The 26,402-nt window shown below is 44.3% G+C and overlaps 1 protein-coding gene across 2 annotated transcripts; it reads right to left on the bottom strand.

Annotated features, from left to right (window-relative positions):
- Nucleotides 1-8,656: 8,656 nt before the first annotated feature.
- Nucleotides 8,657-24,904, bottom strand: ABT1 (activator of basal transcription 1). 2 transcript variants are annotated; one of them, XM_082263420.1, is made up of 4 exons: nt 24,829-24,904; nt 17,865-18,227; nt 11,437-11,612; nt 8,657-9,227 (listed from the first exon to the last, which is right to left on the bottom strand). In XM_082263420.1, coding segments are annotated over exons 1-4 (906 nt in total). In that variant the 5' UTR covers nt 24,830-24,904; the 3' UTR covers nt 8,657-8,861. The 2 variants fall into 2 exon arrangements, with proteins under 2 accessions (XP_082119546.1, XP_082119547.1); XM_082263421.1 differs by lacking the exon at nt 24,829-24,904 and adding an exon at nt 24,721-24,744.
- Between the last annotated feature and the right edge of the window lie 1,498 nt (nt 24,905-26,402).

Here is a 26,402-nt window from a genome sequence, read left to right as displayed (position 1 = left end):
CAGCTTGAACCTACTTGCCACAGCAAAAGGCTTCCGCAGATTGCGCCACTGTTCGCTAACAGCGCGCTGAAAATCATCAGTGCAAGGAAAAACCTGTGAAGACCTGCGTCTCTGCTGCATCCCATAGGAGGCTAAAACAGCAGGAGGACATGGCTCATCCTGCAAATGCAGTGTTTGTTTGATAGAAGCAACCAATTCATCCATGAGTGCAAGCTCTTCAGACGAGCCAGGGGGAGAATTATCAACCCCTTCCACCTCAGCCTCCACTTCTGATCCCACAAGATCCAGGGAGGAACGGGACCCGATAAGGAGACTCCAGTCATAGCAGCCCCATCGCCCTCTGAATCAGAGGAAATTGAAACTCTGGGCCGTTTAGTGGATTGAGCAGCCACCAGCATTTGCACCTGAGCAGCAAGGTTAGCCACAACAGCAGCCAAATCACCCCCTGGGGGGGGGGAAGCAGCAGCCCCCTGGCTTCCCACCAAAGTGAGAGGAAATTTGCTTTCCTGAGAATCCATGCCCCCAAAAAAATTTTGCAGGAGAATAAAGGGTAACTGCCCCTTTAAAAGCGCGGTCAGCGCAGCCCACCGCACTCACACACCAGCACAAGCCGACCCCCACAGGGAAAAGCACAAACTCAGGCAAGGATTCAGGACAGAGAGGATAAAACCTGCAGAGACCACCGCTGCTGCCTCGATCGGTGCGCCCAGGAGAAGAGGAAGTGATGCAATACAGGGCGCTCTATTGAAGCCTATGGAGGGCTACAAGAAAATGGCCGCCTGCAGTGTCAGCATGAGGCCGGAGCAATCGCCGCCAAAATGGCGGCGCTTGGCGCCGAAAACGCCGCTCCCGCCCACAGTGAAACACTAGGACACATGCAGTACAGTAAAAAACAATGGCGGACCACAGCAGCGGTCGCCGCAAGTATGCACAACATGATCCACATCATGCCCCGCAGTACACAGCCTGTCACACAGTAAAAGACAGCACACAATCTGACACAGAGACAGTGCAGTACAGCCCCCCTCCTTGCATTCCACAGAGTGCAGCTAAGACAGATAGGGAGTCCAACAGTGTGAACAGGGGCAGGGTTACACAGTCCCAGACTGACACCCCCCAAACAGACAGGTCCCCACACAGATACACTTACCTCCTAACTGGCGTGGGGAACCCGCACAAGCGATCAAGCCACTGCACATGGGACAGGGAGAGTCGCAGCCAGGACGCAGGAGAACTGCGGAGCGATACCGCAAGGCGTCCAGTGAGGTAGCCACCTCACCATAGCATCTCTGCAGCGAACAGGGATGGGTCGTTCATTATGCCAGGAAAAATACCTGACTGAACGCTTGATGGCAGGCTGGGAAGCCACTGACCCACAACCCGAGACCCAGCCCGCATGATCCTCTTCATCAGAAGGACTAACTAATGCTGACAAAAGTAACAGCTAAGTAAAGAGAGAGAAAAAAACTCAAATAAAATCAAAAAAAAAGAGAAAAGGCTGAGACAAAATGCCCCAGCATAGAGACATCCAGCTACTCCTGACAAGCTAGACATTGAAACTGAGGTATGGATACAGGAAGTAGGAGGGTATTGACTGAGGGGACCACCCTCTGGGGGTGGGATATGTTAAAAGCCTTAATATTGACATATTCTGTTGCCTAGCTACTCCTACGGAGCAAAGGTCATAACCCCATTGTGACAAATATGAAGAGGCGGCGACTGTCGGAGGATGTAAGAGAAAAGAATAATTGCCCGCTTAAAAGATTGTCAGACAATACTTGATGATTCTGGATTGTCGAACTGAAAGGCTTCTTATTTCCAGAACTGCATGTGATCAACCGCATATCTCTTCATTTGGTTATCCCTTCTAAACCAAGTTGTGCAATCACAGGAGCGGACCCAAAAGACAGCAGCTGTAGAACACTTTAAATTGCAGCACTACGCAATCAGGACTTGAAGCAACCTCAGGTGGCCCCGGTGCCAGATTACTCTTTCCAGGGAAACTACTTTTAATGGGATTTTTGTACTACAGGCGAATCCTTGGTGAAGTGTTTCATCCTACGAATCATTCTAATTTCCTAACAAAGCCTTTGATTCTCACTGCGCTGAATGTTTTATTCAAGCAAAGGTTGGGGAACGTCCGCACTTTCTGAACATCCAAAAGCCTCAAAAGATTCTTCGTCGCCTTGGCTAATAGGCTGTAATTAGTACAGTTGGGGGGGGGGGGGGTGTTGAGGAATTTAGGTCAGGCTGTAGGAGGGGCGGCTCAACATAGAGGACGCAAGGATTAGGCCGCTACTTAGTGTGACATAATTAGGAAGGACAAGGCCTAATTTAACTCTTATGCTGCCACAATCTGCTTGGTCTCAGCAGCTGTTGATTTTATCATTCAGATAGAAGCAGTTAGTGGATGGTTCAAAATGGAGCTGCTGTTTTGTAATGTGGGCTGAGTATCAGAAGGCTGCTTTTGGATTCTTAGGAACATACTTGTATATTGTGTTGGTACAGACACCCATAGTCTACATTGAGGGAGAGGGTAGCAGTGCACAGCAAATTGAAGACCGTGGGTGCACATTGTCACACTGGGTATTTGTTTAATGAAGAAAAAGATTGAAAATAACAATTACATTATTTACTGCTACAGGGTGGCCACACTGTGCAGGAACACGTATATATACACATGATCCTGCATTTCCAGGAATTGAGCACGAATGCATACCACTGGAGGCTCGCTTCTGCTGTAGCTGATCAGCGGGTCCAAAGGACTTGATGTCAGCTGGCGATCGTTTATTACACAGGCAGAACAGGAATCTAGTTATGTAAACAAGGAAGATTACAGTCCTGTCATTATGGAAGGCATCGATCCTGTGTTCCTGCAAAGCAGGGACATGGATCTATACCTTCCTTTAGTAAAAGCACCTCCCCCACAATAATAAAACACTGGTCAGGCACACACTTAACATCAGGGGCGAGGGTTAACCCCTTCCCTGCCAGGGTCATTAGTACAGTGCATATTTTTAACACTGATCGCTGTATTATTGTCACTGGTCGCCAAAAAAGTGTCACTTTGTGTCCGCCACAATATCGCAGTCCTGCTCGTCACCATTATTGGTAAAAAATATATTTATTTATATATATATATAAAACGCTTATTTGGATTTTTCTTTTTTTTAACCAAAAATATGTACTGTAGCAGAATACATATTGGCCTAACTTGATAAAGAAATTTGATTGTTTACATTTTTTTTATTGGATGTGTTGTATAGCAGAAACGAAAAAATATATAGATTTTTCTCAAAATTGTCATTTTTTTTGTGTGAAAAAAGTAAATACTATTGATGGTATTTGAGGTGATCAAATACCACCAAAAGAAAGCTCTATTTGCGAGGGAGGAAATACATTCTATTTGGGGACGGCGTTACATGGCCGTGCAATTGTCAGTTAAACTAATGCAGTGCCGTATTGCAAAAACATTTGATTTTTGTCTTACCGTAAAATCCTTTTCTCTGATATTCATTGACAGACACAGCTCCAGAATCTTCTTAACCATTGGGTTATGCTGCCCCATACATGAGTAGGACACTAAGCAGGAAAAAGCTTTACCAATCCTATGGGGCAGTCCCAGGGGATATACTCTCACACTCTGCTATAGGCATTCAGTTTTGTTGCAAGCAGTGTCAGAAGAAAAATAATCTAATTCAATAGAGGGGTGGGTGCTGTGTCCGTCAATGAACATCCGAGTAAAAGATTTTATGATAAGACAAAAATCCAATTTCCTCTTTTGTTCGTTGACGGCCACAGCTCCAGAATCTTCTTAACCATTGGGAAGTCCCAAAGCAGTGTTGGGGTAGGAAAAACACAGCAGAAAATATTCCCAAAAGGCTAAACCTAGCCAACCATGTAACATGGAGCTCAACCAGGAATAACTGGAGCTCCCCTGAAAATAATACACCCTCAAAGAGAACCAGAACCTCTCAAACAGCGGCCTGCAAAACCTTGCGGCCAAAAGCAGCATCTGCGGGTGACAGTACATCCACTTTATATATTTTCGTGAAAGTGTGCACAGACGACCAGGTGGCCACCTTGCAAACCTGTATCACTGACGCCTGATGGTGGAAAGCCCAAGAGGCACTAAGCCACCGCCTAGAAAGCACCTTAACGGAACGGAGGAACCTGACCCTTGATGGAATAGGCCTGCACCACCGTCTGTCTTGTCCATCCAGCAATGGTCACGGCAGTCACAATCAACCCTTTGAATCAACCCTTTGCGAGGTCCATCTGTAAGGACAAACAGTAAGGCTGACTTTCTAAACGATTTGGTTGCTGCAAGGGTGCAAGGCAATCCCCCTAGCATGTTTAGGACATCACCAGAAAGGGACACTGAGAGCTGCCAGCATGGTGTGTGGAGGCTTCACCTGCTCCAAGAACTCCCTATGTGTGCTGAACCTGCTCTACATTGTGGCCATTATACTGAGTGGAGTTTGTGGAAGGGACATCGGATCTAGTGTATACAGCAGGGATTGATCAAGGCTGTTTCTGACACCCATCATTAATACCTTTGATTCCTGCTTTTTGTGCTCTTGTGTGAGAACACCTGAGCCACTATATCTGGTGAGTTGCCACTTCTACTGTGTGACACTTGGTGGTGGTTGAAAAAGGTGATCCATTAACAACATCACTCTATCCTGGACGGTCTATGGACTTTAAAGGACTTTTTATCCTATATTGAAGTGTTTTAAACACCCCTTATTTTATGGTTGTATTTTATGCAATGTGTGAGTTACATCATAAGTGACTTTTTGCGCTACTATTATTCTTCATTCATGTTTTTCCAAGTTATACGATATTTGGTGAAGTAGCAGCAGTTTGTTTGTTTTTTAGCAGTTAACCAGCTGACTCCTCCAGCAAGCGCAGAGATATCCTGCTTGACATACGTGTGTCCAGATATATATTTAATGTTTAGACTTCGGACACAGGGAAGGCAACAGAATGTCTTCATTCAGATGAAAACCAGAAACAACCTTAGGAAGGGAAAGACTGACCAGGGCCAAGCACCACTTTATCTCTGTGAGCCACCAAGTAAGGTGAACAACAAGACAACGCCGCCAGCTCTGACACCCTGCGTGCAGAAGTAATAGCCACCAAGAAGGCTACCTTCTGGGACATTGTAAGCAGAGGAAGCGCACAAATATTTTTAAAGGCGGTTACTGGAGAACCGACAGCACCAAATTGAGATCCCACAGAGGCAACGGAGACTGTACTGGGGGAGCCACGTGGCGAACCCCCTAAATAGAGGGGCGAACCAAAGAATGAGTAGTCAATGGGCAGTAAAAGGTCGCCAAGGCCAAAAACATGGCACTTGACAGTACCCAAGGCCAGGTGCTGCTCAACACCTCATTGGAGGAATGCCAAAATCCGAGCCGCTGAAGGGGAACGGGGATGACCCTCAAGAGACTCACACCACACAATGTACGTCTTCCTGGAGTGATGGCAAATCTTCCTAGAGGTAGATTTTCTAGCCTTTAACAGTGTGGGAATCACTGATTCAGACAACCCCATATCATTCAGCACCTTGCTTTCAACAGCCAAGCCGTTAAAGCCAGCAACTGTAAAGAAGGATGAAAGATTGGCCCTTGGGGCATTGGAGACCGGCCTTACCAAGACCGGCGAGGCCAGTCTGGAGCCACTAGGATGACCAAATCCCTTCTGCCTCGATCCTTCACAGAAGATTTGGCAGATGTTTTAGAGGGGGGGGGGAAGGGATATATCAGATGATACTGGCCCCAAGGAGGTACCAGTGCGTCTGTGGTGTCGGCCAGAGGATCACAAGACCTTGCCTCAACTCTATGTACCTTCCTGTTGAGACAAGAGGCCAACAGGTCCACCTCGGAAGTTCCCCACCGCAAATACAACTGAACCCTAGAATGCTTAAAATATCTTTACCCTCCCCCGCAGAGGCGGCCGCAAAAAAGAGCCCCCCCAATGGGGTGGCCGCCCACCGCCAGTGCCTCTCTGATGTGGGTAGTCCCGCAAACAGAATCCCCCCTAGGACCCCACAGGGATGGGGGCCCATAACCTATGTCGGCAACCCATACCATCCCCGGCTTGGCTGCAGCCTAAATTTTTGGGTGCCCGTCGTGAGTGTGCGGACCGAGGGGACCTGGGCCGAAACAATGGGGCGCTGTTAACAGCCAGGCTGTCAAGAGGGGAGAGTGGATGTTGGTACGGGGAGCGGCAGGTTCAACCACCCTTTAATAGGGCTGCTTCACAGAGCATCCAGCCAGTAGCCTCAATTAGCAGCGGGTCTGACCGTGAGCAGTACGGACCTGTGGAAGCCTGGTCACCTGCTCCCCAGGCCTAACGGCAGAAAAGGTGAGCCCAAGAGAGACACCCCCAGCACAAAATACCTTGAGGGTGGAGGGGGACAGTGTGCCTGCCAGATACCCAGGCCAGAGGGACCAGGGCATGTGGATAAACTAGGCCACAACCCCTGGTGGTGAGGGGGGAATTTGAGGTGAACCCTGGAGGGACCGACCACCCCAGGGAGTACCGGCGCCCCACTTACCATCCAGGAAGGAGGGAAGGGGCCATCTACTTACCGGCCCAGTGTGCGTGCAGGTTACACTCCCAAGACAGAACCTCCTCTCCACCAAAGTGGGGGGGGGGGGGGGGGAATTGTCTGCCAAGGCAATACTGTGGCGCAGACTATTGGTGCCCGGTCGCGCCCAATCTAGTGCAGAGCTGGGGTCTGTGCGCGCTCGCTGACCAGATTGAGGTGACAACTGGATCTAGATTATCCAGCCTGTTGCCCGGTCCGGCAGTTGATTGTAGGTGTCTCAGGGGAAAAGAAAAAAAAAAAACCAGGAGAAAAAAAAGCCATTTAAAAAAGGAAAAAAAATTGTCAGGTCCTTACTCCTGACTAGGCAGAAAAAAAACTGAGCTTCTATAGCAGAGAAGGGGGCGTATACCTCCTGGGACTGCCCATAGGCGTAGTAAAGTTATTTTGTTTGCCTAGTGTCCTACTCCCCGTAGGGGGCAGTATATCCGATGGTCAGGAATCCTGAGGAGCTGTGTCCATCAATGAATGAAAGAGAAAAAAGGCTTGGTCATGAAGGGGAGGAAATCTTAAGTGGTTAATCCAAAGCTTTGTAAGAGAATTAAAACAACTGTACCTAAAATAGTAGTACTGAAGGTAGTTCAAATCTAGAAGGTGATAGTTCATGATAATTTATTCATATAAAATACTAAATACCATTCATAATATTTTACAGCTAGAAGAAAATTTGAATTAATAGATGACAAAAATATTCGTATGTGTGTCCGCCACATTTTGGTAATCATGTGTGTACATAACTGAAAATGATCTATAAACTGTGAATTAACACACGGGTCATTACATAGCTTGCTAAAGTGACTGACTCACGCAATTCCCAGAACTGTGCGCAGTGCATGAGGTCATATTTAAAGTGTCCCCTGGATTGCTGAAAGAAAAACAACTTAGATAAATTGTATGTCTGTCCCACTGACCTCCCAAAAATGCTAGTTGTCTGGCTGTCAATACTGACCCAGAACAATAATACAGCAACTAAAGTCAGAGCTTCAATGTGCTGCATGTTGTTCCAAGTTTCGGAAAGTACTGGAACAGCAGGACAGCCAGACAACTAACATTTTTAGGAGAGGTTAGTAATGACAGCCTGAATATTTCCTCAGTAGTAACTTAAGACGGCCATAGCTGGTTTGACTCTGGCAGGTTTAGCAGGGACTGGCCAAGAATTGAACCATGTATGGGCAGGCTGATTGCACTGTACCCAAGATGATCCCTCAGTCTACTTGAAAACAACCAGCTTGCCAGACTTTTACATGTGAATATTGCCAGTGGCCATATCTGCCGGCAGGGGCCCCAGGAGATATAGCTCCGCAGAAGGGATTCCCCAATCAACACTTCCTGTGTTAATGGGGAAGAAAATCACAGCATCTTTGGCCGGCTTTAGAGTTTCTGTGGAGGAAACTTTTCTTTGGGGATTTACAAGAAAAGGGTTTTGTATATTGACAGATTGCCAAGATGCAGGTTTTTCTTGCCAGTACTGGCACTAGCTACATGCTACTGTCAGGCAGATGCCTGCCCCTTACAGCATGACCGGCCTCTGCTTTTAAGGGACAGAAGCAGGTAAGAATCATAAAACACATACTAAAAACCATGCAATGTGTAGAATTGTCTTTTTTACCTCTCAAAAAAAATGTTAAAAACAAGCCAGCAAAAGTAGCAGCAGCCATATGACTATTTTTATAGAATTACCTAAAGGTCCCATTATTCACACCATTGCAGTCTGTTGTGGTGCAGTTAACATGCATCATGTTAACACAGCCCATTCATTTGTATAGACTGCCAACACACCACAACAAACTAAAAAGCTTCACCTGACATTTTTTGGTAGTGCATTACAATGCACAAAAACTTGTCGGTCACATTCAAGGCTCCCTTTCCATCTCCCGAAAGTCACCTTGCAGAGCCAGTCCTTATCCAGGGCACACCACACCTTTGCAACATCAGTGACATGCCAACTGCAACTGACACCATTTTGCAGAGTTAGACATATGATACATGTGTAGAGCTATAGTTCATTTATCTTTAGCGGGTCTCAGAAGTCTGTTATGTATATATCTATTAGTGAAGCATGATCAAGATGGATTTCATTTCATCAAGGTAAAAAAGTACAATGTACCATATTTACACTGTACAGAAGCTCTTAGTGGAAAAGTGTAGAACACTGCTGTCCAAAGAGGAGAAGGAAAGGACGCTTGTTTGCTCCCCTATAACAGTGCCTGCAATAAGTTAAAATTTTGCTGTTCACTTTCCTTGCTCAAGAAGCATTAAAAATTTTCTGCAGTAATGAGCGATTCGTCTGTGATCTCTCCTGTGCACGCTCTGCCTGCTCCTGCCTCTTCTGGATTCGTTTCTTGTCACCAGATGCCTTGAGGACCTGTATTTCAGCCTCGGTCTTGCGCTGCGTGAAGTTCCACTGCTTGTCAGGGATTGTGCTGCCCTCTGGCTCCAATGCTCTCTTACGGTCTGCTTTGGAGAATTTTTTGCTGCGTTCTACGTTCTGCAAGTAGAAATTAGTTTCTCTCTTGGCCTGGGACACCTCGGCACGCATTCTCTGCTTCCGCACTTGCCGCTCGATGGCCAGCCTCTCGCTGAGGTGAGACCACTTGAAACGGTGCAGATACTGTGGATGGAGAAGAGCAATGGTTAGTGAAAGTTACTTCTTGTGAAACACAGATAGTGACCCCACAGAGGTTCTAAATTTTCATTATTTATTATATAAAAAAAAAAAAAGAAGAAGAACTGATGGCTGTTTTTCTCCCTTTTGAGTGATTTCACTTTCTTCCCTACCTATGTAGCCACTGTCACAGAAGTGAGGAGCAATCTCCCTAATGGAGACATAAAAACCAAAATCTGGCAAGTTCCAACTTTTCTACTATATGCAAGTCTATTAAAAAAAATATTTTCATTAAAGTGGAGTTCCAGCCTGGGGGAAAAAATGTAAAGTCAGCAGCTACAAATACTGTAGCCGCTGACTTTTAATAGAAGGAAATTTACCTGTCCAGGGAGCCAACAATGTCGGCACCAAAGCCGACCCATTTATTGGCACAAGGTGCAGGCTCCAGCATTCTTACTAAGAGCTTCACAGCCGGTTTCCTACTGCACATGCGCAAGTCACGCAGCCCTTTCTGAATGGTCCCGCTGACTTCTGGAACCTATGTGTGCCTCCCAGAAGTAAGGGAAGGAGGACGGGCTGCAAATGAAGTAGGTCGCAGCGGCACCCTTACACAGAAGTGGGAGCGCCGGGTACCTGTTTTTGATAGGTATCCCCCCCCCCCCCCCCCGAAAGGTGCCAAATGTGGCACCGGAGGAGGGGGAGGAAGCAGTAAATCTGAGCTTGCACATTTGGGTTCCATGTTTTGGGCTTTGCTCAAAAAAGCAGGACAAATAAATTGTTTTTAACTACATTTTAAAAGCAGTCTATCTTTTTTAAATACATATTTTTTTATTTATAGCAAAACCATAACACGCAATGAAAACATGATGGCCATTTTTACTTTGATTACCACAGACTATCTTAAGGGTTCGTTTGGACTTCTGGTTTGGAGGAGGGGGGGGGGTTAAAGTCTGGCTGTAAAACACTGAGCGGGCAGGCTTTTAAAGAGACATTCAGTGTGTGTTCTGCAATAAAATCTCCATACCTGCCTGCTTGCCATCTCCTCTGCCACTGTAAACAGAGCTGTGCATGCGCAGCCTTGTTTTACAGTTTTGGGCTCTGAATACTGGGATGATGGCCGCCAGTGTATATGCAGAAGTGACACCATCCCCATGCAGCCAATGAAGAGGCCTGAAGACTGGCACTCAGAAGAAGTTGCCAGCGCCGGACCATTGGGCAGGTAAGTATGGAGAATATAGTTCTGCTTTAAAGCTGCAAGGGAGGCTGACTGAGGTGTTTACATGCAGCAATCGCGATGCTTTACTTCATGCCCAAAAAAATCGCTTCTGTCATGTGAAGTGAATAGGGGAAGTCCTTGCAACCTCAAGCAATGCATGCCGGTGTGGCAAATATAGGGTTAAAACAGGCCTGTCGAATGGCTCTAAAAAGTGATCGAAACAGATCACTTTTTAGAGGTGCAGGAGTTTAGAATTAAACTTAGCCTAAAATGCATTTTATTTTGGGCAGATGTTTCAAATGTTTAGGCATGCACCAGGAATAACATTTTTTTACAAATCAGATTGCTGGTATAATCAGTTTGAGCAGGGGCGATAGGGCAAACATAAATTTCTTCACAACAGAGAAAGTTAGAGAAGTATGGAGTTTTTTCCCCCCCTGAATCATACTGGATGGAGCATCGGTCCTATGCTGCATCTGTTCCCCGCCGGCTCCAACACAGAACAGAGCGTTAAAACACCAATCGCTCGGTTCTCACAGCTCCCTGAGCAGAGACCTGGTGGCTGTCAGTCACCGCCCCCTGCTCTGTCCCCCCTCAGAGCGCTGGAGCGCTGAGCTGTGGAGGGGGCAAGAGCGGCCAGCTCAGGCTCTCAGCAGCTTGCAGAGCAAGGTGCCAGTCCAGGCATGGTGGGCAAATATTGACCGTATGGTCACGATCTTGCCGGAGACTGGACCGGCTCTGTGACATCAGCTGACAGTGGGCTTTAGCTCTCTGCTGAAAATGAGTCACAGGACTGCAGAACGAACTGCACTCCTGTGATCCATAGAAGTACACGCTTTGGCTGTACTTCTCCTTTATGAATCTGCAATACAGGGCACTAAAATCCTTGAAAAGTTTAAAAAAGGGACTCCTTTTATATCTCAAATAAATACATTTCAAATTTTGGTTAAAAAACAAAAAACATAACAGCTGCCATAATGGCAGAAACTTTAACCTCACCTTCATATTCCACAGGTCATCATGGAAGCGGTTCTTTTTCCGTGTGCCCATAGGGGTGTTGTTCAGGCTTGTAGCTATGAGCTTGGCCACACGCTTGTCCCGGAATTCCACCCAGCCCTCTGTGAAGTCGCGGGCATTGCTACCGGCTTTCTTTTTCTTATTGCGAATTGAGCGATCTGCCAAAAAAAGGAGTTTAAATCAAAAAAATGTGACAACGTGACTTTAGGAATTTCATCACCTAAAGTTCATCCGAAAATTAAAGATGATATAATAGACACATGGACAAGTTCATGTATAATCTAGATGCAAGCTTGATCTAGGAGCCAGCAGGTGTCAGTAATGGATCTGTCCACGGATTGTTCAATCTTTGGTGCATGTTGTAGTGTCAACACAATGTGATTTGCTGTAGAGTTAAACCTTTTTTTTTTTTTCCTTTTCTTTTTTTAATACTAAACAGATTAGGGAGATTATCAGCATGAAAATAACCTTTTCAATATGTGTTAACATTTTAACAACCATTTCTATGTGAAATGTGTTATGATATATATACATACACTTTATGACCACTGACAGTTTAAAGTAGAACTATAGGAAAAACTTTTTTTTTTAAATTTTGGATAAAGTAGGGGAGGGTTATAATCCGTCAGATTTTTTTTTTTTGCCATCTGTGTCCCATGCAGGGATTTCCCTCCACTTCCTGTTCCAGAGCCAAAACAGGAAGTGAGGGGAACTCCAGATCACAAGAACTAGTGTCCCCATTGGAAGATTTCTACATTTCTGGGGACAATCCAAAATTTGGGATGTTCTTTTACTTTCAATGAGAAAGGTAAACAGGAAAAATAGAGAAAGTGAATCTCCTTAACGGGGGCACAGACAGAAATAAAAACTGACAGATGCTCTAATCTATCTTCCCACTATCCAAAACTGAAAAAAAAAAAGTTTTGCCTTTAGTTCTACTTTAGAGTAGAACTAAAAGCATATCTATAACCCCTTTCATTTTTTTTTTTTTTGCCCAATTGGGGAGATATTTCTTCACTTCCTGCTCAAAAGCCAAAACAGGAAGCGAAAGGAAATCCTTCCAAAGTGAGGGAAATCCCTGGTTGCTACCAGAACCAGATGATTTCTCTGCTATTACTGTTGGGGGAACCCAAATTTTGTGATTTTCTTTTACTATCACTTTCGATAACAGTAAACGTGAGAAATAGAGAGGGTGAATCTACTCATTGGGGGCATGGACAACAATAAAAACTGACTGAGGTTCTAATCTCTCTCCACTTTATCCAAAGCTAAAAGCCTTTAATTAGACTTTAAAGCGGAGTTCCGCCTTCCCCTCCAAAAATTAAAAGTCAGCAGCTACACATACTGTAGCTGCTGACTTTTAATATTAGGACACTTACCTGTCCTTGAGTCCAGCGATGTCGGCACCGCAGCTGGTGTTTCCATCGGCTGTCGGGTGCTGCCGCCACCATTGCTGGTAAGGGAACCCGGCAGTGAAGCCTCCCTACTGCGCATGAGCGAAGCGCGCTGTGCATTTCTATTGGCTCGGTGGCGGGGGAAGGAGGAGGGGGCCGAACTTCCGGGACAGACAGCCGTGGCGCCGTGTCCCAGAAGTGGGGAAGGGTACCTGTCAAAAACAGGTACCCGTTCCCCCCCCTCCCCCCCTGAAAGGTGCCAAATAAGGCACCGGAGGGGGGGGGGGGGGGAGCAAAAGAGCGGAAATACCACTTTTGGGTGGAACTCTGCTTTAAGTGAATGGCTTTGATGATCTCTCTACAATGGCATCTGAAAGTGGGTGTGATGTATTAGGCAGCAAGTGAACATGTTGACCCTGAAGAGGTGTCGAAAGCAGAAAAAAAAACGGGCATCACGGTTTGTTGTATAATGGAGCTGCGTAGCTGCAAACCAGTCAAGGTGCCCATGCTGACCCGTGTCCACAGCCAAAAGCACCTACAATGTGCACATAAGCATCAGAACTGGACCACAGAGCTCATTATAAAGCTCAGGCTCTGCTATACACTGTGCATCTCTAATTAGGGTTTATTCATACTTCTCGCAGGTCCATGTGATGGCTGACTTACTGAAAACATTGCACTTCTTGTGTGGCTGATATATCTAAAGAGACAAGAAGAGTGACTGCACTGGGAATTACCTTTGATGGCAAATCAACAAATCTTTATATTTGGCACAATACAAAGACCAGGAGATCGCTGTACTTACCTATTCTGCAGCCGATCCTGTCCGGTCTCCAGCGGCGGATGGTGTATGTAGGAGAGGACCGACAATGGCTGTGAAATAATGTGGGGGTGAGAAGTTGGAAACGGCGCTACCTAGCGCATGTGCAAAAATGCGGGTGAGGTAGAGGAAAAAGTGCTTAGTGCATGATATATAGTGCAAATATAAGAAATGTGCAAATATTATGCCTGTGAAAGATACCCAATCACTGGCTGAATATAGACAACTTAAGCCACAAATTTGAGTAAAGTAGATATAAATAAGTGTGTATAAGGTATGGTAATAATAAATAGTGTGGTAAAATGATTCCCAATAATTCGGTAGTAAAATCAATAATTGATATATTGGTTAATATGGTAAAAGCAGTGAGGATACTGGTGCATACCTTTTGTGTGATGTTCCTCCAATCTGACCACTAGAGGTCGCACTTACCCTTTAGCAAAAGTGGTATGTATGGAAGCCAAATAGGGTATGAGTAAACTTACTCAGACCTGTTCCCAATCCGTCCTTACGGACCGATGGATCCCATCTGGGTGTAAAAGGGAGAAAACTGACCTCTTAGTGTGGCATACAGTGGGGGATTTCCAAAAGGTTAGTACTGACTCACGCTTAGGAGATGGATGCAGCAGATCGTGTCAGACAGGTGCAGACAGCGCCGAGGAAGCTACCCGCGTTCCAAACTCAGGCGAGCTGCGGACCGGAAGTGACGTTGGGTTCCGCCCTACGTACGTTTCGTCATAGGACGTATATATATATATATATATATATATATATATATATATATATATATATATATATATATATATACATATATATATATATATATATATATATATACACACATACATACACACACACATACATACACACACACACACACACACACAGCGGGTCAAATAATATTGAACCCATCACCATTTTTCTAAAAAAACAAAAAAAAAAAAAAAAACAAACAATCCATGCAATCCATACAAACAAAGCCAAAACAAATAAATTCAGAAATTAAGTTATGTGTAATAAAATGGAATGCGCTGACATTTAATACTTCACACAAAATCCTTTCTTGATAGTGACTGCTTTAAGACACCTCCCGTATGGAGAAACCATTGCTCAGGTGTGATTTTGGCCCATTCTTCCACACAAACCGTCTTCAAATCTTGAAGGTTCCATGGGCCTCTTCTATGAACTCTGATCTTTAGTCCATGCCAAAGATTTTCTATTGGATTCAAGTCAAGTGATTGGCTGGGCCATCTTAGCAGCTTTATTTTCTCTCTTTGAAACCAACTGAGAGTTTCCTTGGCTTTGTGTTTGTGGTCATTGTCTTGCTGAAATGCCCACCCCCGTGTCACCTTCATCATCCTGGCACATTTTTATTAAGAAGGTCTTGGTACATTTTTCCATTCATCCTGCTTTCAATGACATGAAGTTTGCCAGTACCAGATGCTCAACAATAGCCCCACACCATGATGTTCCCACCTCCAAACTTCACTGCTGGTATGGTGTTTTTGGGGTGATGTGAGGTGCCATTTGACCTCCAAACATTGTGTGTAATATGGAATCCAAAGAGTTCAATTTTCGTCTTATCTGACCAGACTATATTCTCCCAGTATTTCACAGGCTTGTCTAAATGTTGTGCAGTAAACTTTAAACGAGCTTCAACATGCTTTTTCTTTAGCAATGGAGTCTTGCGTGGTGAGTGTGCATTACATATTGTTTTCTTTGAAACAATTGTAACTGCTAGTTACAGATCTTTCTGAAGCTCTCCACAAGTGGTCCTTGGCTCTTGGACAACTCTTCTGATAATTCTTTTCACTCCTCTGTGAGAAATCTTGCGAGGAGCACCTGGTCGTAGCCAGTTTATGGTGAAATAATGTTCTTTCCACTTGTGGATTATGGCCCCAACAGTGCTCACTGGAACATTCAAAAGTTTCGAAATCCTGTAACCAATTCCATCACAGTATGTTTTGCAACAATAGGGTTGTGAAGGTCTTAGCCTCGGTCCACACTAGTGCGACTTGTCAGCCTGACAAGTCGCGCTCCCTCGCGGTCCATTGACCGCTACAGGACCCGTTCTAATAGGAGCGACACAAGTCGCTCCGACTTAGAAAAAGGGTCCTGTACTACTTCGGGGCGACCTCGGAGCGACTTGCATAGACTTCCATTATGTGAAGTCCATGCAAGTCGCTCCGAAGTCGTGGTGCATGGGAATGCACAAGTCGCCCCCGAAGTAGTACAGAGTCGTTTCGCCCCAGTGTGAACCGGCTCTTAAGAGAGCTCTTTGCTTTTACCCATCATGAGATGTTTCTTGTGTGACACCTTGGTAATGAGACACCTTTTTAGGCCATCAGTTGAGACTGAACCAGCTGATATTAATTTGCACTGACAGGAGGCAGGATTGCTTTCTAATTACTGATAGATTTCAGCTGGTATCTTGGCTTTCCATGCTGTTTTGCGCCTCTCTTTCTTCAGGTGTTCAATACTTTTTTTCCAGTGCCATTCCATTTTATTACACATAACCTAATTTATGAACATATTTGTTTTGTTTTCTATGTATGTATGGATTGCATGGGTTGTTACGGACATGTTGTGAAATTTTCATGCCAATCGCATCTTTAGAATTATATTTACCTAGAAAAATGGTGACATGTATAATACTTATCTTACCCGCTGTATATATAGTACTAATCTGAAAATGATAAAATGTGAATTAAATAAACAAGCAAGTCCCAATAAAGAGCCAAGGAGAAGGGTTATCCTCATAAAAATAGCAGAGAAATAAGTGTGGGCCCCAGAAGCCTTCAGATCGAAAAGAGGACAGCACAGCACACCACCTAACGCAACAGGTGGGGGCTTACCAGATTGGAATGAGCCCCCCATCAAAAATGATCAAACAGTGCTTGCTATATTCCACAAACTATGGTAACTTCACATCATCTTCACTTGCCCATAACGGAAAACCGTAGGATGCAAAGGATTTATTTGGTATGTGCATTTACATTTGACAAGTGGTAAACCAGCGTTCGATGTATGCTTCCTAATGCCAGAAGCCAAGAAAGCTGCAGCAGTTGGTTCATGCATGGTAGCATGTGTTCTGTCTCCGCCCTATGCATTTCGTCATATGTGATGTCATCAAGGGCAAGGAGTACTATGTATTTAAGTATAGTGCTAACTGCTTCACATGGTTTAATACTTGGGTCCTAGCATGTTTTTTTTTTTTTTCTGTTTCAGTACACATAAAAACTTACCTTCTCCCCTGTAAACAATCAAATGGTCTGTACTGTAGGTATCACCTATTGTCCAGCAATTTGGAAAAAAGGGGAAATTATTATGTTGACAGGCTGTGGACATTTTGAATACACCTGAACCAAAAGAAGTGCACAGAAGCCCTCAAACTGGACTAATATCCTAAAGGGTGTCATTCACATGGGAGAGAAAATATCACTGTCTGCTGGATACCATGGTCTGCATTTTAGGACATGAATGAATAAAATACGGCTCATGACTGGACAAAAGACCAGTCATATGAATGTAACAGGTCACATGATCATGTTCACCTTTGTTTTTTTTTTTTTTGCTTTTTTTAATTTCCATTTATTTTAAGGTGCCTCAAAGCCAGCAGAGCATGAAGTAAACTTTTTGGGAAGGGGTCAGATACCTAGTTTTGATAGGTACCTGCTCCCACGCTCGAGCGGAAGTTCTCCTCTCCATGTAATCGTCTGGGACAAGGCACAGGTCCCAGAAGATTGCCCAACCAATAGGGATATGCTGTGTGACTCGTGCATGCACACCCGGCTGTGAAGACACATGCTGTCACAGCGGGGTGCCCACACTTGCAATGCCAGAGCAGAGGGAGAGAAGCAAGGCTTTGGGCGGCTGCAGTACTGGACCGTGGGACAGGTGAGTGTGTTAAGAGTCAGCAGCTACACGTTTTGTAGCTGCTGACTTTTAATAAACACAAAAATGAGTGGAACTCCGCTTTTATGTGCATTTATTTTATTTATTATTTTATTTTTAGATTAGGCAGCTTTATAAGTGGACCACAAAGTCTGCAGCAGATCCAGGCAAGAGTTCCATTTCTGCTGAACAGACAGATGTTGAGCAAGTGTGGTCTACAGTGTCTCTGGATTAGGCACTGTCCTAGTTTAGATTCCAGAAAAGTGTCCCTCAGGGCAACAATTGCACAATGTTTATCTTACCCTCTGGTTGCAGAAAAATACGCCCCACTTCTCCATGGATGCTCAACATGTTTCGAATGTGGCGAGGTCGGAGGCGAGGTGGGATGTGGCCCAGGTAAATGATTCCAGGAATAACAGACTTCTTCTTTGTACCAGCAAGATTTTCATCTTCACCCAGCTTCTCTGTATGGAGTTCGGAAGCATCTTCTTCTTGTCCATCCTTAATCTCTGTTGTCTTCATTACTCTGTGCTCAGCATCCCCCTCTTCTTCTTCTTCATCTGTCCCATCTTCCTCTTCTTCTATTCCAGCCTCTTCATCTTCAGTTCCATCCTCCTCCTCTTCGCTCCCATTTACATGCCTTTCTATGTCTGACATGTTTTGCACTAAAAGTAGAAAAAATATATAGTTAAAAGCGTTTGTTACCCCCAAAAAAAAAAAAAATAAACAAAAGATCCTGTTCCTTTAAAGCATGATATACAACACAGTGCTTGTGCTGTGTAATTTGGCACCCCATATCACCTAAAATACCTGGCTGATCCTGCCCTCCCCTCTGTAAACTGACCACAATGTTTAATGGCTGCTGAGCCCCGACACCGTGGTCAGTGTACGTGCCTCTGTCATCCACAGCCCTGCACTGTCCTCTCTGTCTTCCTCCCCTCTCACCGCCCTGCTTTGCTGGATTATATAAACTGAGCAGCGTGTGTTAACCACTTTATTTGTCCATATTCTATCATAGCAGCCACTTAACCCCTTCCCACCGACACTACACATATATGCAGCCTCACTGGACTGGGCTTTTTTTTTAATTTTTTTTATTTGATGGGGCCGCATATATACCTATGTGTCTTTGTGCTGGGAGTGCAGCGCACTCCCAGCACAGAGAAAGAGGTCCACCGGAAGCCCACGGTCCTGTACTAGCCATCGGGATCTGGGTTGACTGATTGGCTATCTCTCTCTGAATGGAGGAGTGTGTGCAAAAAAATATGATAACAAAAGAAAGAATACCTAGATATAGGTTTGATCTAAATCAGTGCCAGGGTTAGTATATTTTGTGCCATGATTTTTTTTATTGGTATCAGTATGTTTTAGGTAGGATAATAAAAAGCAAAATGTGTACTAATGTTTCTGGGCTGTACTTTAGGCGCATACAACATACACATGTGGTATCGCTGCAATCGGGAGCAGGAGAATTCATTTTGGGTTGTTCTTTGGTGGTGGACTATGGTAGTACGGGAACTAGAAATATGTAGCTAAATTAAAAAAAAAAAAAAAAAAAATAATAATAATAATTATAAGAATAAGATTATATATATTTTACGCCAGTTTTCCTTAGAAAAAAAATCTCTCAGGAGATATCCATTACCATTTTCCACCAAATGAAACTGAAATAAAAACAAGGTATAATCCTCCTGGATGCACAAAGTAGTTGTAATGATATGTACAGTTTTACTAACACATGTCAAAGTTGCAAAATTGTGCTTAGGCATTAACATTTGTTTTACGCTTAGGAGGGAAGGGGTTAAAGTAAACCTTTGATAATGTTTATACAGCCTGCTGCTATATATGAACTATTCAGTTTATAAACAATTCACTGCATAATTAGTAATTCAATTCCGCTCTGGTCTGTCCCCAGAGGACCTGTTATTACCTCAATCGGTGTCACCATCTTGTCTCTCACACAGCACAGAGAGGGTGAAGCCAGGCTGTCAATCACATCCTACATAATGTCATTTCTGCCCTGCCTGTGACAGTCAAGGGTGACTGCCAGGGTTTGCATGGTTATGCTATGTTCATACCCATGTACCTCTCTAGTTGCTGCTGTGATAGACAGCCTCTCTAACAAGAGGCAAGGAATGCAGAAAGTATATTATAGCTCTGCAACCAGTTGTGATTGCGGCTTTGATCTGGTCAATCGATAAAGCAGGGATAGGCAACCTTCGACAGGTGGCGATCTACCTGAACAACACGAAAGATCAAAGATCACCGAGGTTCTATCATTTTCTTTTTGGCTCTATGTTTGTATTTTTGAAAATTTTTAAACATCACTAGGGTTCAGCACATTTTTTTCACATTTGTTTTCATATTAACTAGCAGGGCCAAACTAAATAGTTTGGCTCCTTTCACACGGCCGCTCCGTGTGAAAGGTCCGCTGCGGGACTTTTTTTTTTTTTTTTCCACGGAGCGGATGACATTTCTGTCATCCGCTCCGTGTGCCCGCATATCATCCCATCCGTTTGCGGATGATATGCGGACATAATGTATGTCTATGCCACTGCGGATGTCAGCGGATGACACCGCTGACATCCGATTTTCCTTCCTTTCCGTTTTTTACACGGAAGGAAAAATAGGGTTCTGTTCCGTTCATAAAAACGGAACAGAACTGACAGGAGGAAAATCGGGTGTCAGCGGATGGTATTCCGCTGACACCCGCAGTGCCATTCACTTACATTGATGTCCGCAAATCATCCGCAAAAAAATAGGATGATTTGCGGACACACGGAAAGCAGCTGAGCGGCCGTGTGAAAGGACCCTAAGGAAAATTTCGAAAATATAATAAAACAAACATTACTGTAAATAAAAAAAAAAAAAAAAAACATTTTTAAATTGTAAAAAGAACGAGTTACACTCAAGCACATGTACTCTGCCTCCCCCCAAAAAATTGAGGCCCCCCCACATACTTTCGCACGTACAAAGGTAAACGCACATGACAAAGTGCCTATGCCTAAAAACGTTGATTGCAATACAGGTTGCATATCGCCACGCACGCCAGAATGAGAGCAATAATTCTAGCACCAGACCTCCTTTGTAGTGCTAAACTGATGACTTAAGCCCCATACACACGAACCGATCGTCGGCCGAACGATCGGCCGTCTTTTGTCCAGGGCTGTCGTGTCTGTTGAAAACTGCAAAAGACTGCACACGAATTTTGTCGGCCAACAACAGCCGACTGCAGAAGTGATGTCATGTGATGGTTAACTTTCCTGGTCTTTTTTTCTTTTCTGAGCATGCTCAGTCTTGCTAATCTGCTGTCTGTCGGCCGAAATCTGTACTGACTGGCGAACAATCGGCCGTTCTGGTGTCGGCATACAAAAATTTTAATGCCTGCACGACAGATTCTGTTCGGCCGAAAGTGCGCTGTCGGCTGTCGGAAGCATCATACTAACAAGCCGAAAATCAGCCGATCGTTCGGCGGCCGACAATCGGTACGTGTGTACGGGCCTTTATAGGGGGCTTTTAAAGCGTTGCCTGTGGAAGATATAGGGTACTGAGATGCTTAAGGTTTGACAAGTTTGGTATCTATTTACTTGGTGCAACCTCAACGTTTATATTTTACCAAACAATTGGGTAATTTATTGTGTTTTTGTACCCCCTAAAATCAAATTTTTGTGTGTTTTTTTAACTGAAGTTTTATGGTAATATTGTGACATAAAAAAAAATTGGAACCACCACCATTTTATTCTCTAGGGTGACTGCTTTTAGAAAATATATGTTTGGGGGTTTTATGTAATCTTGATGCCTAAAATGATTTTTAAAAACGTGTGCAAAAAAACCCACCAAAACTGCTCTGGCTGTGAAAGTTTTAAAGCATAGATTCACCTTCAAGAACATGTTCCACATTCCACCCGTAAGATTTGTTAGTTAAAAAGAAAACTGGCTCCTAACTTTTTTTTAGCTGGCTCTTCGATTCAAAGCAAACTTATCAAGCCCTGTCATAAGATTTTCCCTCATTCTTTAATCAAGTGACAACATTGTCACCATACAGGGAAGTGAGGGGGAAATCTCTCAAATCAGGGAAATACTGGATGAGATGCAATGCACTAAAAGATGTGTGCATTTTTTTACTTGCAGTGCACATGGATTTTCAAGGTTTGTTGGAGGAACATTCACAGCGAATATAATCTGCATTATCACAATATAAATGGGCCCTTAATATTGGGACGGGAAACACTGTAACCTGACTTTGCCACATTGGAGGGATCTCATTTAACTGCTTAGCGATCGCCCTACACAGATAAACTGCGGCAGGGCGGCCGCTCTGTGCCAGATCACATACCTAGTACGTGACCTCACACTTCAGGTCCTGGGGCGCGCGTGCCGCCGGCGACCCACTTCCACTGTATTCGGACACAGCGGGAGCCAATCAGCGGGTCTGGTGGATGCAAAGTCTGCTGGGACCCTCAGATCTTTCAGGAGAAATGCAGAAAGGCGTATGTAAACAAGGCAGACCGCTGGTTCTGTGAGAGAGGAATGTGCTGATCCTGTGTTTCTTCTAAGCAGGAACACGGATCTTTACATTCCTTCAGTCAACACATTTATCCTTTTGAGGTTAACCCCTTCCCTGCCAGTGTCATTAGTACAGTGACAGTGCATATTTGTTTAGCACTGATCACTGTATTAGTGTCCCTGGTCCCAAAAAAGAAGTGTCAGCTAGGTGTCAGATTTGTCCGGCAATATCGCAGTCCCACTATATAAGTCGCTGATCGCTGCCATTGCTAGTAAAATAAATAAATAAAAACATCCCATAGTTTTTAGCTGCTATAACTTTTGCTCAAACCAGTCAATTTACATGAATTGGGATTTTTTTTTTTTAACCAAAAATATGTAGCAAAATATATATTGGCCTAAATTGATGAAGACATTTGATTTTTAACATTTTTTTTTTATTGTATATGTTTTACAGCAGAAAGTAAAAAATAGTTGTTTTTTTTGCTTTTTTTTTTTCAAAATTGTCTTTTTTTGTATAAAGTGCAAAAAATAAAAAACGCACAGGTGATCAAATACCACCAAAAGAAAGCTCTGTTTGTGGGGAAAAAAGGACATACATTTTTTCGAGTACAGTGTCACACAACCGCACAAATGTCAGTTAAAGTAACGCAGTGCTGTACTGCAAAAAATGGCAAAAAAAAGGGGGGGGGGTAAACCTTCCTGGGGTCAAGTGGTTAACACATAGCTTGTAAGAGATTTAAAACAACTGTACTTAAAATAGTAGTCATTTTTTTCTTTGGATAGAGCGGAGAGGGATTAGAACACCTGTCAATTTGTGTTGTCTGTTCCCCCGTTAGGGAGATTTACCATTATCATTGAAAGTAAAAGAAAAATCACAAATTTTGGGTTGTCCCCACAAAAGTAGTAGAGGGGAAATCTTCCAATGGGGACACTAGTTCTGGTGACCCTGGGGGGCCCCATGGAATTGCTGTAATTTACAGTGATTTCTTCCCACTTACTGTTCTTAGGAGGGAAAATCTCTGCAATAGGACGCAGCTGGCAAATAAATATAAAAATAAATAAAAAGAAAAAGGATCTGACAGGGGTTATAACCCTCTCTTAGGGTATATATACAATATATAAGCTTTGCCTATAGTTCTACTTTAACCACCGCACAACTATTTACTGCGGCGGTCAGCCCCTCACAGGCAAAGTGACGTAGTACTACGTCGCTCGCCTGTGAGGCTCTAGGGGGCGAGCGGGCGCCGCCGGAGGCACGCTCCCGCCCCCGCTCGTTCCCTAAGCAGTCTGCGCGAGTGACTGGCGGACATCCGCCGGTCACTCGTAATCTCCCCGTGGAGAGGGAGAAAGGCAGGCGGCTAATGTAAACAAAGCCGCCTGTCATTCTCCCTGGTGTAAGAACAGAGATCATACGGTCCTGCTATGTAGGATCGTATGTCTCTGTTGTTACATCACTAGCCACACCATTTTACAGTTAGAAGCACACCCCTAGGGACACACTTAACCCCTTGATCACCAATAAAGTTAACCCCTTCCCTGCCAGTGTCATTTTTACAGTAACAGTGCATATGTGTAGCACTGATTACTGTACTGTAGTAATGTCACTGGTAACCCCAAAAATGTCAAAAATGTCAGTCAAGGGTCCGATCTGTCCGCCGCAATCCCGCAAAAAAAAAAAAAAAAAAAAAAAAAAAAAATCGCAGATCGCCGCCGTTACTCGTTCGTTAAAAAAAAAAAAAACACCAAAAATGACAGAAATCTTTCCCTTAGTTAGTAAACGCAATAACTTTTGTGCAAACCAATCAAAATACGCTTATTGCGATTTTTTTTTTACCAAACATATGTAGCATAAAACAAATTGGCCAAAAATGTTAAAAAAATTGTGATTTTTACATTTTTTTGGGGAATTTCATATAAAAAAAAATGTGAAAAATATTGTTATTTTTTCAAAATTTACGCTCTTTTTTTGTTTATAGCGCAAAAAGTAAAAATCGCACAGGTGATCAAATACCACCAAAAGAAAGCTCTGTTTGTGGGGAAAAAAGGGAGGCCAATATCATTTGGGTACGGCGTCGCACGACCATGCAATTGTCTATTAAAATCACGCAATTCCAAATCGCAAAATAGGGCCTGGTCAGGAAGGGGGTAAAATTTTCCGGGGCTTAAGTGGTTAAGCCAACCATACACTATACAATCTGATTGTACAATATCCACCAGGCTTACCAAAAAAGTATGAAACATGAAGACAAACCATTTCATTTGTATCCAATCAGACGAGCTCTTACACTACATAGATGACAGCAGACCCGAAGAAGATCGTACAATCAGATTGTATAATCAGCTTTGCTGCAACAATGTGGCCATGAATCAATAAATTAACTACAAAGTATAACAACTATTTCCAACTCTAACATCTAAAACTGTACAGCCTCCACATGGGTGCTCAACCTGTGGCCCTCCAGCTGTAGCAGAACTACAAGTCCCTTGAGGCATTGCAAGACTGACAGTTACAAGCATGACTCCCAAAGTCAGAGGCATGATGAGACTTGTAGTTCTGCAACAGTTGGAGGGCCACAGTTTATGCACCCATGCTCTACAGTGTAGGAGAGGCTGTGCAGCTGATGCCATTACATTACCAGCCTGGGTCACCTAATGATAAACTGAGCTCAGGGAACCCTCTTTCTAATCCTTAGAACCGGTTCTAATCCTCCTGTACAGCCAGTAAAAGCACAGATAACCGGAGACCGTTCTACTTACTCAGCCTGAAGCTCAGCTCCACACACACAACGTGCACTGTCCGGCGCAACCTGCTGACGTCACTGCTGAGGGTGTAGCTACCGGGACTCTCTGGGTGTAGTGGGCGGTGCTGGGGTCACATGATAGAGGAAGGCGGGAAGATTGAGCAGAGCCGTGAGGGAGAGGTGTTATCAGTGCGGCTAGAGAGGAGCCATGACGACCTGTGTGTTATTAATGTGAGAAATAGGAATGTATTCTATTACATTGTTACATGCCTTTACTGTGAGGGATGACAACATAGTTTAGATCACCATTGTATGAACATGGACCCTTTACAGGTGATAATAGGGGCTCTTCACACAGGTGTCCTCAATTCACTCAGGTTTTGTTGCTAAGAAAATGATGCAGACCTGGGTTATATCAGTTTGCACATCTAAGTTCACTTTTTCATCTGTATTTTAAGTATTACAACAAAATGGTGACTGTAAGCACTCTGTGTCAGCATACAGTAAGTCTTCCTTTCTTCAAATAGCCTTCAGCTTTAATCTCCTGTCCATAGGAGAACCCCCTCCTCTGTGTTTCACCAAATTCATATTTGCCAACAGTCCCGATTTGCCTGGGACATTCCCGGAAATCAGACCAATATCCCAGTCTGAGCATGTCTGGGGCAAAAATCCACCTGTGTCAAGGACATCAGTAATAGGGGGCCAGGAGGGATCATAAATGGGGGGCCAAGAGAGAACAGTAATAGGGGGCCAGGGAGGATCAGTAATAGGGAGCCAGAAGGGAACAGTAATGGCGGGCAAAGAGAGAACAGTAAGGGGGGGGCAGTAGGGAACAGTAATGGGGGCCAGGAGAGATACAGTTATGGGGGGCCAGGAGGGAACAGTAATGAGGGGCCAGGAGAGAGCAGTAAAAGGGGGCCAGGAGGGATCAGTAATGGGGGCCATGAGGGATCAGTTATGGGGGGCCAGGAGAGAACAGTAATAGGGGGCCAGGAGAGAACAGTAATAGGGGGCCAGGAGAGAGCAGTAATAGGGGGCCAGGAGAGAGCAGTAATAGGGGGCCACTAGGGAACAGTAACGGAGGGCACAGTAATGGGGGTCAGGAGAGAACAGTAATGTGGGGTCAGGAAAGAACAGTAATGGGGGGCCAGGAGAGAACAGTAATAGGGCGCCAGGAGAGAACAGTATAGCACAGGGGGCCAGGAGGGAACAGTTTGGAACCCCGGTTGAGAACCACTGATGTGAGTCATCTCAGACTCAAACCACACCCCTTGAAGCCACGCCCAATAGTGTGCATCATTTCAACCACGCCCATTGCTTGCAACATTTTGTTGTAGTCCTGAATGAGCTTGACAAACCGGTATTCAGCTTGGCCAGCATCTACAAGCAATATGACCAGGATAACAGACGGGCATCTGAGTGGTACTGTTTTGTCCTGTTTCTGATCCCTTTCTTAGTTGTTGAAAAACTAACAAATGTTTAAAACAAAAAATACATTTCTTGCCTAAAAGTAGACAGCGACAAAATCTTCTCTGATACGTCTAAATGGAAATGAGCGCTTGTTCTCCCTAACCAATTTCTGCCCACCTG

Source organism: Pelophylax lessonae (genome assembly GCF_965119305.1).
Source record: "Pelophylax lessonae genome assembly, chromosome: 7".
In the NCBI taxonomy this organism is placed as follows: domain Eukaryota; kingdom Metazoa; phylum Chordata; class Amphibia; order Anura; family Ranidae; genus Pelophylax; species Pelophylax lessonae.
The sequence above is the reverse complement of the archived record's forward strand: the minus strand, read 5'-3'. Positions and strand labels throughout refer to the sequence as shown.